General features: G+C 53.1%; 6 protein-coding genes across 6 annotated transcripts; 3 read left to right on the forward strand and 3 right to left on the reverse strand.

Moving 5' to 3' along the window:
* Positions 1-1,910: 1,910 nt before the first annotated feature.
* Positions 1,911-3,187, forward strand: NCS57_01139500 (uncharacterized protein; the record flags this gene model as incomplete). The annotated part of the gene is made up of 4 exons (XM_053061112.1): positions 1,911-1,974; positions 2,023-2,048; positions 2,096-2,601; positions 2,650-3,187. The coding sequence occupies 4 exons, from the start codon at positions 1,911-1,913 to the stop codon at positions 3,185-3,187; spliced, it is 1,134 nt and encodes a 377-aa protein (XP_052909498.1).
* A 363-nt stretch (positions 3,188-3,550) lies between these two features.
* NCS57_01139600 (Methionine adenosyltransferase 2 subunit beta) lies at positions 3,551-4,785 on the forward strand (the record flags this gene model as incomplete). Its single annotated transcript, XM_053061113.1, has 4 exons — positions 3,551-3,777; positions 3,839-3,858; positions 3,913-4,365; positions 4,484-4,785. The coding sequence occupies exons 1-4, from the start codon at positions 3,593-3,595 to the stop codon at positions 4,783-4,785; spliced, it is 960 nt and encodes a 319-aa protein (XP_052909499.1). The 5' UTR covers positions 3,551-3,592.
* Positions 4,786-6,076: 1,291 nt separating this feature from the next.
* On the forward strand, positions 6,077-9,320 carry NCS57_01139700 (uncharacterized protein; the record flags this gene model as incomplete). The annotated part of the gene is made up of 2 exons (XM_053061114.1): positions 6,077-7,483; positions 7,545-9,320. 2 exons carry the CDS (start codon positions 6,077-6,079, stop codon positions 9,318-9,320), a joined length of 3,183 nt encoding a protein of 1,060 aa, XP_052909500.1.
* A 657-nt stretch (positions 9,321-9,977) lies between these two features.
* Positions 9,978-11,082, reverse strand: NCS57_01139800 (uncharacterized protein; the record flags this gene model as incomplete). The annotated part of the gene is made up of 2 exons (XM_053061115.1): positions 9,978-10,901; positions 10,963-11,082. The coding sequence occupies 2 exons, from the start codon at positions 11,080-11,082 to the stop codon at positions 9,978-9,980; spliced, it is 1,044 nt and encodes a 347-aa protein (XP_052909501.1).
* A 616-nt stretch (positions 11,083-11,698) lies between these two features.
* On the reverse strand, positions 11,699-12,423 carry NCS57_01139900 (uncharacterized protein; the record flags this gene model as incomplete). The annotated part of the gene is made up of 2 exons (XM_053061116.1): positions 11,699-11,962; positions 12,019-12,423. 2 exons carry the CDS (start codon positions 12,421-12,423, stop codon positions 11,699-11,701), a joined length of 669 nt encoding a protein of 222 aa, XP_052909502.1.
* A 516-nt stretch (positions 12,424-12,939) lies between these two features.
* On the reverse strand, positions 12,940-13,460 carry NCS57_01140000 (uncharacterized protein; the record flags this gene model as incomplete). Its single annotated transcript, XM_053061117.1, has 2 exons — positions 12,940-13,284; positions 13,350-13,460. The coding sequence occupies 2 exons, from the start codon at positions 13,458-13,460 to the stop codon at positions 12,940-12,942; spliced, it is 456 nt and encodes a 151-aa protein (XP_052909503.1).
* Between the last annotated feature and the right edge of the window lie 298 nt (positions 13,461-13,758).

The following is a 13,758-nucleotide window of genomic DNA, read 5'->3' on the forward strand; positions in this document are numbered from 1 at the left end:
TAGGCTTTAGTTCGCCAAGATGTTCAAGGGGAGTAAGCCTTGGCTGCCATGCTGCAACGTAGTTCGTGGATGAATTGTGGCGCTCGAAAGATCCCGTCAAAGAGGCTGAAGATTGTCGATTGTCGATCGATGTAGGGACGGGTTGGATGAGCTGAACAAAGTGAGCTCCACTGATATGAGCTGGTGATGTTTCATCGCTTCAAGGCTGGCTAGCGGAGGCGGGCTGTGAGGCAGCATGACTTGGATGCAACGCCACTCGAGTTGACAGATGAACTGACAACGGGAGCTAATGCATAGTTTTGTTTCTAGAAGCCAGCCGTGGCATGTGGTACTCTGAATGAGGTAATGAATCTGGTTGAATATGTTCTTGAGTGATACCTCACGCGACCAACGCATCGCGACATTTTGTCTATAGCCGCTGCAGGCGAAAGAATTACCAAGGTTTGATCCTTGGATGGAGATCAATCGAGACCCTCACTAGGACTTAGATGGTTTGAATTCCAGCCCTTTGATATGCCGGGATGAACTGCAAGGAAGAGGCTTGTTGGCGGATGCAGAGAGGGGAGCTAGGATCTCTCAAAGATCGATGCGGCCTGCAGAGTAAGCCTTCTGTAACAGACCAGGAGGTGGGGGAAGCGATGATTTTCTGCCCCTGATATTATGAGCAAATTCAGAAATGACTCGAGTAGGAGGTTTCGGTAGTTGTCTTCGGTTTGTGATTTGGATATTGTTCATGTTGGTGTTGAAGGTTAAAGTTGAGTTGAGTTGTTATTATCTTAAACTTTGAACTCTGATTGATTAGATGGATGGTCTTGAAGATTATGTTTTCTTTTTTTCGTAATAAAAAAAAAGTTTCCTAGATTAACGAGATGGGGAGAAAGGAAGTCATTGCCGATGGCAACATCTGATTTACTCGCAAAGTGGGAACCACTCCTTGCATCTCCGCCAACGGGCACCAAAGGATCGCCGACCCTGATTTTTACTAGCAAGGGTATAATGACATGTCGTTATAGGAGGGACAAAGAGTTGGTTCTAGTCGACGGAAACTTGGGGCGAGTGGCTACACAGGAGCGATTTGTCAAGTCGTAGTCAGATGTCGGATCATGACTAGAAACCATCATGGTTACACCACTGGATAGCCTCTGAAGAATCATGCAGGATATTCCGCGTTGCTTTAGTGAATTAGCTCAATGATCGACATGAAATACTCTATCGAATGCTTTCTCGCAGTGATAACCCACTATAGACTCGTTTATCGACCACACTCGTCAAGTCTTGGACGTCCGTCTGTGGATTCAAACATCCAACCTCGACGACTGAAACACGCAGTTGATCCCATGACGCAGGGGACAACCTATCTACTTCCGTGGGGCGTGAGATTCAGCCCATTACTCGTTCGCCACTTGGACCACGGCCCCGGTGCATGCGTGCTCTCATGTTCCTTCTCCCGCTCTCATACAGCCCTCTATCTTCCACAGCAAGGGACCGCTTCCGGTTCGTTCTTTGTACGAGGGAGGACCCATCGACGAACGGGCTTCAGCCGCCTTCTGCAGGCAAACATGTCTGAAGCGTGGTGCGAGCATGGTGGTACGCTAGCTCCTCTTTTTTCTTGTTTCTCCTGAAGGCCTAGCTTGCGACATGTACGGCATATAGGTAGATCTAACACCCTAAGCAGAGATCAACATGATCCATTCCCTCTTTCCTCTTTACCCTTTTGGAGTGTTGACCTTATCAAATATCGTTCGGCCTTTTTGAGCTGGTTCTCAACCTCGATGGACGTTGGAGCTGTGCAGAGGCTCGTCGGAGAGCTGCACAAGAGAGCCACAGATGGCTCCGAGGCGATTGACGATGGGTATCCTTATTCGCGGCTTCAGCAGATTGGGTACTTCATCTTATTCTTCTTTCCCATAATGGCCTTTTGCGTCTGGGTACTTCGTATATATGGGCGCTTCTCGACGAAGCAATACAGCTGGGGTAAGTTGACATAGTCTTTCTTTTCGCAAAGATACTGACTATGTTTAGATGACTTGCTTATTACTATGGCAATGGTATACTATATGCCTTACCTATCACCCTTACAAGCTAACAGGCCTAGGCCCTATCCATCGCCGAAACAATCTGCTCCTACTACTCGATGCGCCTCAACTACATCGGCATCCACAAAAAGGACATCCCCCTGACCCAAGACTTTGTCCTCGGACAGAAATGGGCCTTTACAATCCAGATCCTCTATAATCCGATCCTCGCCCTGGTAAAAACATCGGTCCTCCTCTTCCTCATGCGTCTCGGCGGTCAAAAGCGCGAGGTCCGCCTCTGCATAATCAGCCTCCTCGTCTTCAACCTCTGCCAGATGGTCGCCATTTTCTTTGCCTGCATCTTCCAGTGTACACCTGTCAGCTACTTTTGGGGCCGCGCGAAGGAGGAGAGTACGAGGCCAGATGGCATGTGCATTAACCAGAATGCCTTTTACATTGCCACGTCGAGCCTTACCATCCTGACCGATGTGCTGGTTCTTATTCTGCCGTTTTGGATATTTTTAGGGTTGAAGCTGCCTCTCAAGGTGAGGGCGGCAATCATTGGAGTGTTTGTCCTCGGAGGAGCGTAAGTAAAAAGACCTGAACGAGAGTGATTGCCCGCTGACTCTTCAAGTGTTACCATCATGAGTATCCTCCGTATGTCTTGGCTCATCGAGACGGCCTACTTTACCGACTTCATGGACCCCGATCTGGACTGGAGTTACGATATTCGATTCACCTACTCTGCCGTTGAGACCAACTTGGCCATCATCACGGCATCGGCGCCGGCTCTGCGACCTCTCTTCCTTCAGTGGTTCCCCAAGTTCTTCTCAGCACTCAAGTCATCAGGAAACAAGTACTCATCAACAAGAGACGGCTACGGACGATCGACGACGACGGGAACAGCGAAGCGATCGCGTGGTGGTACGGGTGTTCGGAGCAGTCTTGCAGGACCGTTCCCACTCAAGGATATCAAGGGCCGATCCGAGATCCGGTCACACTCGCCGACCAACTCGGAGGAAGAGATCATGACATACAACGGCATCCTCAAGACATCTGAAGTAGCTGTGCAGTACGGCGAGAGGGTGCCGGCGACACATCTGAGAGACGATAGCGAGACCGAGTCGTCGAGGTATGGTTTTGGACCGCGTACCACTCATGATCGTTTCTAGATTCTGTTTTTGGGTTGAGCTAGTAGAGTAGATTTTAGAATATTTACATTTTGGCCTTTAGCTGTAAAGTAGTGATAATGACGATCAATAAAGAAACCACACATTGCACGAAATGACCGCTAGTGCCCTTTAATCCCTCCGATGTACCCATATTTATATACTCGCAATTATTCCATACAAATTCTATAATATCCTTAAATACTGCAATATTTGAGCTGCGATTGGAGCGTCAATGTTCCTTTTTGCGGTTGACAGGGCTCATGTCACTTTGACGTCCAACTTGCCCCTCACCTCGCGATATTCCAACCCCCCACCTTGAGGTATGACGCCTCAACTCTCACCTTCATTCTCACCATTACACTCATCGAGCTTGTGCAAAATCTCTCGAATTCAACGCTCATCGCAATGACTGAGCGAACCGTCCTCGTCACCGGTGCCACTGGCCTCCTGGGTCGCGAAGTTTCGGCTTCGTTTGGACTGCGGGGCTGGAATGTCAAGGGAACAGGCTATTCTCGCGCAGATGGAATCAGCACCCTCAAGGTTGATCTCGGCAATGAATCTGAAGTAGCAAGCCTTCTTGATGAGACCAAGTTCGAACACCCGTTGTTTTGTTAATCTGGCGCTGTAAAGCTAACGTTGTGCTATCACTAGACCGCAGGTCATCGTTCACTGTAAGCCAACACTGCCCTGACCTTGTTCTACTACGACTGACCGAGAACGATAAGGCGCTGCTCAGCGATTCCCAGACAAGGTCGACAAAGACCCAGAGGCTGCAAGAGCCCTCAATGTGGCAGCGAGCAAGTCTCTCGCTCAGCTGGCAGCTGACAGAGACATCTTTGTCATTTACATCTCAACCGACTACGTCTTCCCTGGCGTGCCAGGAGATGCCCCGTATGAAGCCGACGCCGAGCCGCGGCCGACCAACCTCTACGGCCAGACCAAGCTGGATGGCGAGCGTGCCGTGCTAGAGACGTTCGCAAAGGCTGGCAAGGAGGGCTTGGGGGTCGTGCTCCGAGTCCCCGTCTTGTACGGCAATGCTGAAACGCCAGCCGAGAGTGCCGTCAACGTTCTGATGGATGCCTTGTGGAAGGCTCAGACACAAGGGATTGAGGTCAAGATGGATCATTGGGCCATCCGGTATCCCACCAATACCGAAGACATTGGACGGGTCTGCCACGGTATGTTTCACTCTACCTCTAGTCATGATGTTTCGAGCCAGATGGCGCGTTGTTGGCCGGTGTATCTTCTCAACTCATTCACGACAGGTGATAGAGGCTTACTGACACTGTTCACCAGACATCTCGGTCAAGTATCTCGACACCGCACCTGGTGATAGAGCTGGCCTCCCCCATATCCTCCAGTTCTCGAGCGAAGATCGCATGACAAAGTACGAGATCGTCCAGCTGTTCGGAGAAATTATGGGCCTGTCGACGGAGGGCATCAAGCCCAACACCGAGGGGAATGATCCAAATGCCAGTGTCCAGCGCCCATACGACTGTCACTTGAGCACAAAGGCGCTGCGGGACTTGGGGATCGACGTTTCGGCGTGCGACTTCAAGGGCTGGTGGCGGCGCGAGGTTCGCGCGTTTCGCAAGTAAGGGTGCATGCCGTTGAAGCCGATTGGGGCACGCTTGGCGGGCTGATGTCTTGGAACTGATGTTTGGGGTACATGCTTTCCTCGAGCTTGAGTCGTGCTGGAGAAAAGGGAGTCTTGTCTCGCATTGGCACCCGCACCATACCTCGTGGCATGTATAAGAGCGAATCTCGAACTTGCGTCGCTGGGTCTCGTTTTATTAGGAAGAGGCCGCTGAAGGTAGCAACTGAGTTGACGGAATTGGTCATGTAGTAGTCTCTGCGATTCTTGGAAATCTGAGATTTGATCCTCTAGTCTATAGTCAGCGAAATAAGTGGCAGTTTAACTTGCAGATGTACCTAATCGTATGCAATGCATGTCTCTCTTCTTTCGGCTCAACCCTCCCCGATCTTCTGGGTTGTGCAATCATTACCTCTGCCCAGGCCCAGCCATCCAACAGATAGGTAGACTTGTCTTCATTGTGTTTCCCGTCAAGCGTTGACTGAGACTGGAATGGATTCTCGAGGCCCAAGAGGGCGGGACTTGATGCTTCGGCTTTTCAGGGCTGGGGATGTGAATCTGGCTCCATGCCAGACGGTTTGGGCGTTCAGCGCAGCACATACCATCTATCGCTGGTGGCATTGCATGGCCTTCGTTTTTTGAGACTTTGCGAGGGAGAGACTGGAAGCCTCCATTTACGCGGTGGAGGGGAACGTTGAGCAAGCGTTGAACCTGCCTCTTGATATTTGCTTCTGTTATCTGGGAAGGTGCCTCCCTTCTTTCTTTCCTTTTGCTTTCTCGTCAACTGATACTTGCTACCCCAGAGGTTTAACAATCCTTTTTTTTCTTCCATCACTTTCAATATTCACGCTTCATCAGCTTCAAATGTCGAAATGCTTCATCGCCGTTGAGCCCTTGCCGAGATTATCGCCCTTCTCCTTTTCCCGCCCTGGGGGACCGATCCTCCCGCCCAATCTACCTGCCTTTGCTAGACCAATACGTACCATCTTGAGAAAACGACACCGTCTTCCTCGACTTAATTAGTCTAGCTGTCAATTGACTTTCCAACGGTTCTGTGGGGAAGAAGACGGAATAGAAACAAATACGAGAACCCCTGCCGACGATCGCAAGCGATATTCGAGCTGTCGCCCAATCTATTGTCGACCGACAGCGGATCGATCCGACAACCTTGCACCTAAGGGCCTTTCGGGGACTACGATAGGGCTGCAGAAGCGCCCGCCATCCCATCCAGGGTCCGTCGTCCACTGCAGGAACCGATTCTTTAGTGGCGACAGACGAGGACGGCCCGCATCCAAATGGCGTCGTCGACGACGACCATGGCGGCGGTGGCCCCGCTGCAATTCGAAGACGCCTGGGATCAACCGCATGATGCCGTGAAGCCACCCATTCCCAAAATGTCGCGATTACGGAGTCTCCGGGGGAAGAGTGCCTCGTCATTAAGGCGCCGGGCGTTTGACGTGTATAGCGGACCACCTTCAGAGGGGAGCCATCTGGCTCAGGGAGATTGCTATCCCCGCCTGGACACGCCAACTCTATTAGGACGGCCCGTTGGTCGGCGTCGGTCCAAGAGCGTAGCCTCTGCGACTTTTATGCGTGGGCGTCCTCTGCTGTCGCCCAAGGTTCAGGTTCAGGCACAGCAGGCGCCGCCTCCCGTTTCCTCTGTTTCAGCTGGCGCTCGTGGAGTCGCGCTCTTCAAGGGCCTCGCGGAGAGTGTAACAGGGGTTATTGGCGGTTTGGCTCCACGAGCTGCGGTGGGCGCCGTGGGAAATGGAGCCACGGCGCGTCGCCAAGGCTCGTCATCACCGGCGCCATCGTTGTGTCGGTCCCCAGCGCTCTCTCCTCGACCATCTCCATCGGTTCTCAGTTTTGCCAGCGCATCCAGCAATTTAAATTTAGCGTCTGGACCTCCAAGGGGCCCCTCGCCCGCCATCCCGCCCCTCCCAAGTCCCCTGTCCAGCCCCCTGTTCACCCTGACGCCTAAATCACCAAACTTCCCGTTGTCTGGTCCGGTTTCTTCTTCTGCGCAACTCCCCTGGCCAACTCACAGTCACAGCCGTCCTCAAACTCCTACTCGAAGCCCGAGCCGTGGTCGCCGTCGCACTCGAGATTGGGATCAACCAAGGAAAACACCGTCCAACTCTCCCGCCTCAAGATCGCCCGCGCCAAAATCGCCTCTAGCATCGTCGCCTATTCTTCGTACCGTCCCATCGGCGAGTGACATCGCTCGCTTCAAGAGTCGCAACCTTCTTGCGCTTCGCATAAACACTGAAACTGCAGAGCGCGTCGCACAGCTCGAGCGCGAGGAAGTCGACCGTCATCGTCAGGAAGAGCAAGAAGCAGAACTCTGGGCTGACGAGGTTGCTCGTCTAGAAGCGGAAACTGATCGCATTCTCGCTGAGGGGAGGAAACGTGACCTCGCTCGCATCCAGGCGCAGCTTGCGACTCCATCACCAAAGTTCACCAGGTTCTTTTTCCTCGACAGGCTTCCTTTCTTGTCTCGCGGCAGGCGATCGAATGCTACTACGAGCCAAGCCGGCACGCCAAGCCCGAGGGCACCAACTATCTTCTCCATCGACTTCAGCCGCTCCAACAGCCTCGAGGATTCTTCATCTCCAGACAAGATGAGTTTTATAGAGCAAGGAGGCAAGGGCATTGTGCCAGGCATCGATGCGCCTACATCTGCCAGCAATGGAGGCGAAAGAGTGAGTCTCATTCCCCTATAGGTTGCAATCCCAAGTGGTGCTAATTTCATGACTCGTCCAGCGCGTGTGTGTACGATGCCTTTCATCCGTCATCAACCTTCCAGTCACTCCCGATACCTCGCCTATGGAGATTCTCTACTCGACCGCCAATCTCACTACCCACGATATCAACCCCAAGGAGAGCGTGATAATCGAGTGCTATGTCGAGCTCGGGTTGGAGCGCCGCCTCCGTCGCTATGAACGCATTCGTGATGTCATGAATTCATGGGACCGCGACCAGCAAAACTCGCTGCTTGTTGTCACCAATGACATCTCTGGGAGCTCCGATGCCGACCTCGATATCAACTCGGTTCCTCGTACGCCAACTCCTCCACCGGGCTTCACTTTCCAGATGTACCATTCATCCCGACCAGGGAAGTGGAATAAGCGGTTTATCACTCTGTTGGAGTCAGGCCAGATGTACTCGTCAAAGAAGCCCGATTCTAAACCCTCGGACAAGGACAGCACTGTTCTATGCCACTTGTCTGACTTTGATATCTACACTCCTCGAGAGAGCGAGGTTCGGCGTCATCTTAAAGCGCCCCGACGTTACTGCTATGCTGTTAAGAGTCAGCAGAAAACCTTTGTTTTCCCCAACGGCGAGAACTTTGTTCATTTCTTCTGCGCCGAGGATGGCAAACTTGCTAAGCGGTTCCATGAGCATGTACAAGGCTGGCGAAGCTGGTACCTTGTCAACAAGAAAGTTGACTTTAAAACGGACAAGGCGCCCCAAATCTCACTCAACTCGGACCCGGCGACATCCCCTACAAGCACCATGAAATCGACAAGCACCGTCACAAAGGGGGGTCACCGTCTGAAGGTCTCTGTGGATGAAACCCCTTATACCATTGGTGCCTTCCAACCACTCCTTGATATGGATCGCTTCGACAAGCCCTTGGAAGAATTCGGGAAGGATTTTCTTGATGAGAAGCCCAAAGATCAGGACAAGCATGAACACAAACATGAGCACAAGCACGAGTCTAAGACCGAGCTCGAGCGCAGGGTAACTCAGAAGCGCAACGTCTTGACCAAGACCAAATCTCTGCATCGCTCCCGCACAGCACCCCAGCTGCCTCAAGGCGAGGAGTTCTCCCCTGCCGGGTTGCTGGGTCAAGGCTACGAGGAGAAGCGTAAGATTGCGGAGCGAGCGCCTGTCAACAGCCCTCCTGCCACCAACACCAACTCTGCCTTTACTCAGGGACCTTCGCTGCTGAATGGAGGTGTTACTTCGCCTACATTTGCGCAGGAAACCAAGACAGAGACCCGGCCCAAGGAGCAGTCGATGCGCTATCGCAGCCGGTCCGTCCGCGCCCCTAACACGAGGCCTACGACGGCGGATGCCAAGCGAGAGAAGATCCCCCCTCCACCAATCGGCCAGCCCCTTGTCAACTTTCCCGAGCCAAAGGGTTGGAGAGAGAGGGAGAGAGAAGGCAAGGGCCACGGTGTGAAGGCTCCAACAGGTGGTCCACTCATCAGCCTCGTTACCGGTGGTCAACCTGCCATGATGACCTATAGCAACAGCCGCAGCGGCTCTGGCCTCATCAACCAGCCTCGTATCCCTGCGTCATCGTCGTCTTCCTCTATGCCCGCCGGCAGCCGCCCGCGGAGCCGATCTACCGCTGGAATGCAACAGCCTTCAAGTCGTGCTCCTCCCGTTCCTCCTTTGCCCATTCGTTCTCTCCGTCGGGAGATGACGCAACCTTTGGATCAGTCCCGTGGTCGTGACTCTCGCCCAAGTGAGCCACTCATCAATCGGGCTGGCACAATGGGATTCTCAAGCTCCTCGTCGAGGTACTGAGGAAAGACTGAACCGGCCGCCCTTTGAGGCGGGCTAGCAAATATCGTTATGAGACCACGAGTTAATGCCCATGATGCCTAGACTAGATTCCCCTTCACTATGGTCTTGGATGATCCACACTCTGGTGAAGAAATCAAAAGGACAGCTTGTATGTGCTGGCGCACATATCTTTGAGCCAAAAAGCAAAGCGTCGGGGCAGGAGTTGGGTGTTGTGTTGCTGTTGAGTCGAGACGTATGTATTACGTCTGATCTTTTCTAATTTCTATTTCCTTTGTACTTGGGTTCTTTTGAATCTCTTTCGGATCTACCTTCTTATATCCTTATATATCCGGTCATGGGAAAAGGGGAAGGGGTTGGATACTATAGAGCCCATGAAGGACAGTGATAACACAAGGCGTGAGCAGGCTCTTGTCCTTGATGTTGAAATCGCAAAAGGAAACAAAGTGTTTATTATTATTCTTATTTCCTTGGTCAATGCTATGAGTCAATTTTCCCTCCACCTATTTCATTCGAGGTATCTCTGGTCTATATGGTCGTGACGCTCATTGTTGGCTCGGCTCGGCTATGATGATGACCTCTGCATTTCAACGGCGCGGCGTGCGCTTGTTTCTTTCGCTTTTGTGTTTCTTTTTCTACTTTTTGATTGGGCAACTCGGCTTACTTGCTGCGCTTGTAGATCTTGGCAAGGAAGGCCTCAAACACGGTCTTCTTGAGGCCCTCGCTCTCGTCAATGTTGGTGATGCGGGCGCGGATCTCGCCGACAACCTTCTCCTCGTAGTCGAGGTAGCGCTGCTCGAGCTTGAGGTCGTCGTAGAGCTTCTTGACAACCTTTTCCTTCTCGTCGTCCTTGCGGCCGTAGTTCTCCTCGAGGATCTTGCGCTGCTCGGGGGTGGCGACGGCGAGGGCCTGGTTGACGAGCCAAGAGCACTTGTTGTCCTTGATGTCGGTACCAATCTTGCCAATGTGCTCAGGGAGACCGAAGTTGTCGAGGTAATCGTCCTGGATCTGGAAGTACTCGCCCAGGGGGATGAGGATGTCCTCGGCCTGCTTCAGGTTCTTGGGGGTGGCGAGGTTGAGCTGGTGGAGGGCCAGGGCGACGGGGAGGTAGAAGGAGTAGTAGGCGGTCTTGTAAATGACGATGAAGCTGTACTTTTCCATGGAAAAGTTGTCGAGGTCGACCTTGTCCTCAGGGGCGGTGAGCAGGTCGCACAGCTGGCCAAGCTCGGTCTGGAAGGTGGTCTCGTGGAAGAGCTCGATGAGGTCGACGTAGGCGGGGTGGGAGCGGAAGTACTTCTTGAGGAGGGTGTAGATGGCGGCCTCGAGCATGAAGGCGTCGTTGATGGCGATCATGCCGACACCCTCCTGGCGGTACCAGCAGGGCTGGCCACGGCGGGTGATGCTCGAGTCCATGATGTCGTCCGAGACGAGGAAGAAGGCCTGGAGGAGCTCGGTCATCCAGCCGAGGGTGGCAGACTGGAAGTACTGCTCCTCAGAGAGGGGCTTCTCGAGGAGGAGGGAGACGGAGTCGGGGACAGACATGCCGCGGTTGCATTTTCCGCCGAGGGGGTTGATCTCGAGGGACTGGGAGCATTGCATTAGTATTTGGAGTATCAGTTGGGCTTTGGAGGAGATGGTTGCTCACTCGCTTGTACCAGTCAAGCTGCTCCTGGGGGAGCTTGTAGGAACGCGCATGCTCGAGGAGAGCCTCCTCAAGCTTGGGGTAGACGGAGTTGAACTCCTGGAGAGTAGTCTTTTGAGCCATGGTCGATTCTGGTGAGAGGAAGGTGAGTTGACGAGGTTGAAAACAAACAGAGACAGAGACCGCCTTTTTGAAGAGAAAGGAGTCGGGGAGTAATTAATTGGCCTCGGGAGCTGCACGATAATTACCGGACCTGAATGTCTTTGGCTTAGGTTGGTTTGCTTGATTCAATTAGCTGCAACGGTTAGGAGGGACTTGGCTGTGCCCCTCTTTCCTATTCGCGAATTGGAGCGGGAGGGGCTGTCCACTTGATTTGCTCGGTGAGTCCCAAGACGGCGCTAGGGGAGGGGCAGAGCAGGCGGTGAGATGCGGCAGAACCTGGCAGTTGGCGGTTCAACAGACGCTAGACTCAAAGGAGGAGAAGGGAACGAGAAGCAGGGGGAGAGACGATGATACCCAAAGAACGAGCTGATTCCTTGCATAGTTTTATGATGTTGTTAGTATTGTTGAAAGTTTAATGAAAAGAGGCTTTTAATGATTGGTTTGTTCCTTTTGCTATTGGACTAGAGTTCAATTGACTATCTACCTAGGCTCGAAGCGCCAAAACGACCGACCAACACCTAAACTCCAATTCCCTGCTCCAATATACATGAACCTAGTCGTTATCCTATGCCTGGAGCTATGTCTTTTTCGCCTTTGCGCTCTTCCACCGGAAAATGCCCAGTAGGACAATGTGCTCCATGCGGTCATGCCAGGCGACGTCGTTCTCCTGAATCACCTTGAGGGCGTCGTGTAAAGCTCGCTCCGACGCACCGTCGTTCATCATGTCGACGACGCACGCCGCGTTGAGCCCTGCGTTGCGGAACCCCTCGACCAGCACGTCCACATCGTACATATGCGCGAGTCGAGTATGCGTCGGCGTACTGTCCATGTCCTTGCGGTTCTAGATTGGTCAGAAGTGACCCCCCTGTTAGTAGCTGCGTTCACCACCACGGCTACGGGCGGAAAAGACGAGGGGACATATCGACGTACCTTGCATTCCTGACACTTGGCTCCCATCGTATTGACCCATCTGTTACACGCCCATTTCCCCCAATGGTGGCTGCAGGGCCAGCGCATCGTCTTGGGCTGGTCCCGCCTCTCGTCCCTCTCGCCGTGGTGTTCTGTTGCGTCGCTCATCAAGATGCTATTCTCCAAGCTCTTATACAGCCAGAGGTCGGGCTCGCTCCGCGCTCTCATGTCTTGCTGGCCCTCTCTTATACCACTCCTCGCTCGGTGAGGGAACTCGACACCGTGGTGGTGATTCGTACCGCACGTGCCGGACCGGGTTGTGCGAGGTCGCAACTGACGCGCTCTCTGTGAGACGTCTAGGGCGCTCACGGCCATCTGGATGCTGTGATACATGTCTGTCTTTTCTGTTGCTCGAGGTGTGTTTTGTCCAATTCGCTCGTTGTAAAAAAGTGTCAAGTGCTGTTGGGCGGACGAGTTTATGTGACGGTATACAGAATCAGCGTCCACCACGGAGAAATACCCGACTTATCAGAACATCCAACGGGCTAACAGTGAATGACAGCCAACTGACTCGGTTCTCCTGACACTACCGGCATTGCCTACAAAGGTGCCCGTCGAGGATGGATGGAAGAAGCCGGCCATGACTCAACCAGACTGTTGCTGCGGAGCTTGGGAACTCAAACGCTATTCACTAGAACCCCGGATCTGAAAGATAACGGCGCTATTGCCACATTCAGGGACTCGCCCTCGAGCCTATAGAGTTGACGTCTGCTTCAACCAGACAACCCTCCCAGCACAGTGTCCGCCCCCCGAGACAGGACCAACAGCAAGCCGACCTACCCGGGTCGTCTCCCCGGCTTGTTTCCCCGGGATGTCTACCTCTAGCGTGAACTGTCGGGCCCATGAACCCTACAGAGGCGTATTTCCTCGGCGTTGTCGCTCTCGCTCGGTCCTTATTCTCTCGAGTCGCTCCGCGAGGTTGATGGGTGTCCACTGGATAGGACCCCTATCACGAGCCGCCTCGACTGCGTCGCAGACGGGGTGATATAGACCCCGGAAATTTCGATAGATGTAGTCAAGTGCCACGGTGAGGAGATTGTCCACGTTGACCTGCCTAGCACTGGAAATGTACTCGTTGATTCTCTCATATGTGATACCGCCCCCTTCCGAGTACTTATCGAGCAGGTATCGCACAAAGGTCTCGTGGACGTCTGTCGCAATCAGCTCGTTCCCTCCATGCTGCCTCCCAAGCCTCTGGAATAAGAAGCGGTCAGAACTGAGTGCGTTGAAGGGCTTAGCTGTCAAGATGTTTCCCTTACCTGGCAGTCGACGCAGGCACTCTTGTTGAGGAACACGTAGTTGGGGCACTTGACTTCTGGTGTCCAGCAGAAGAGGCAAGGAAATACCATGACGGGTTCGCTGTAGGTCATGATACCTCCTCAAAAGGTGGGACCGTTCAGAGTTTCGCGCAGGCCTGGTGTGGTCTTCGGGGTAGCCGATGGACGATGCCGTATCCCGCTGGTTACAACTAGGGAAGTATGAGGAGATTCTTTTAGCTGGCGAAACCTGCACTATCTCGTCGATAATCGTTTGATGAACAGGTCATATCTGGTCGGCAGTTTTCTAGGGCTCGAGTTACAACGGTGCCAGCTCGAGTTAATATCGTCCGGCTTCTCGCCTACATGGCCTCCTTTTTGTCGAGTGAATCACCACTATTATCAAATTAGA

The sequence above is a fragment of the Fusarium keratoplasticum genome, chromosome 9 (genome assembly GCF_025433545.1).
Source record: "Fusarium keratoplasticum isolate Fu6.1 chromosome 9, whole genome shotgun sequence".
NCBI lineage: Eukaryota > Fungi > Ascomycota > Sordariomycetes > Hypocreales > Nectriaceae > Fusarium > Fusarium keratoplasticum.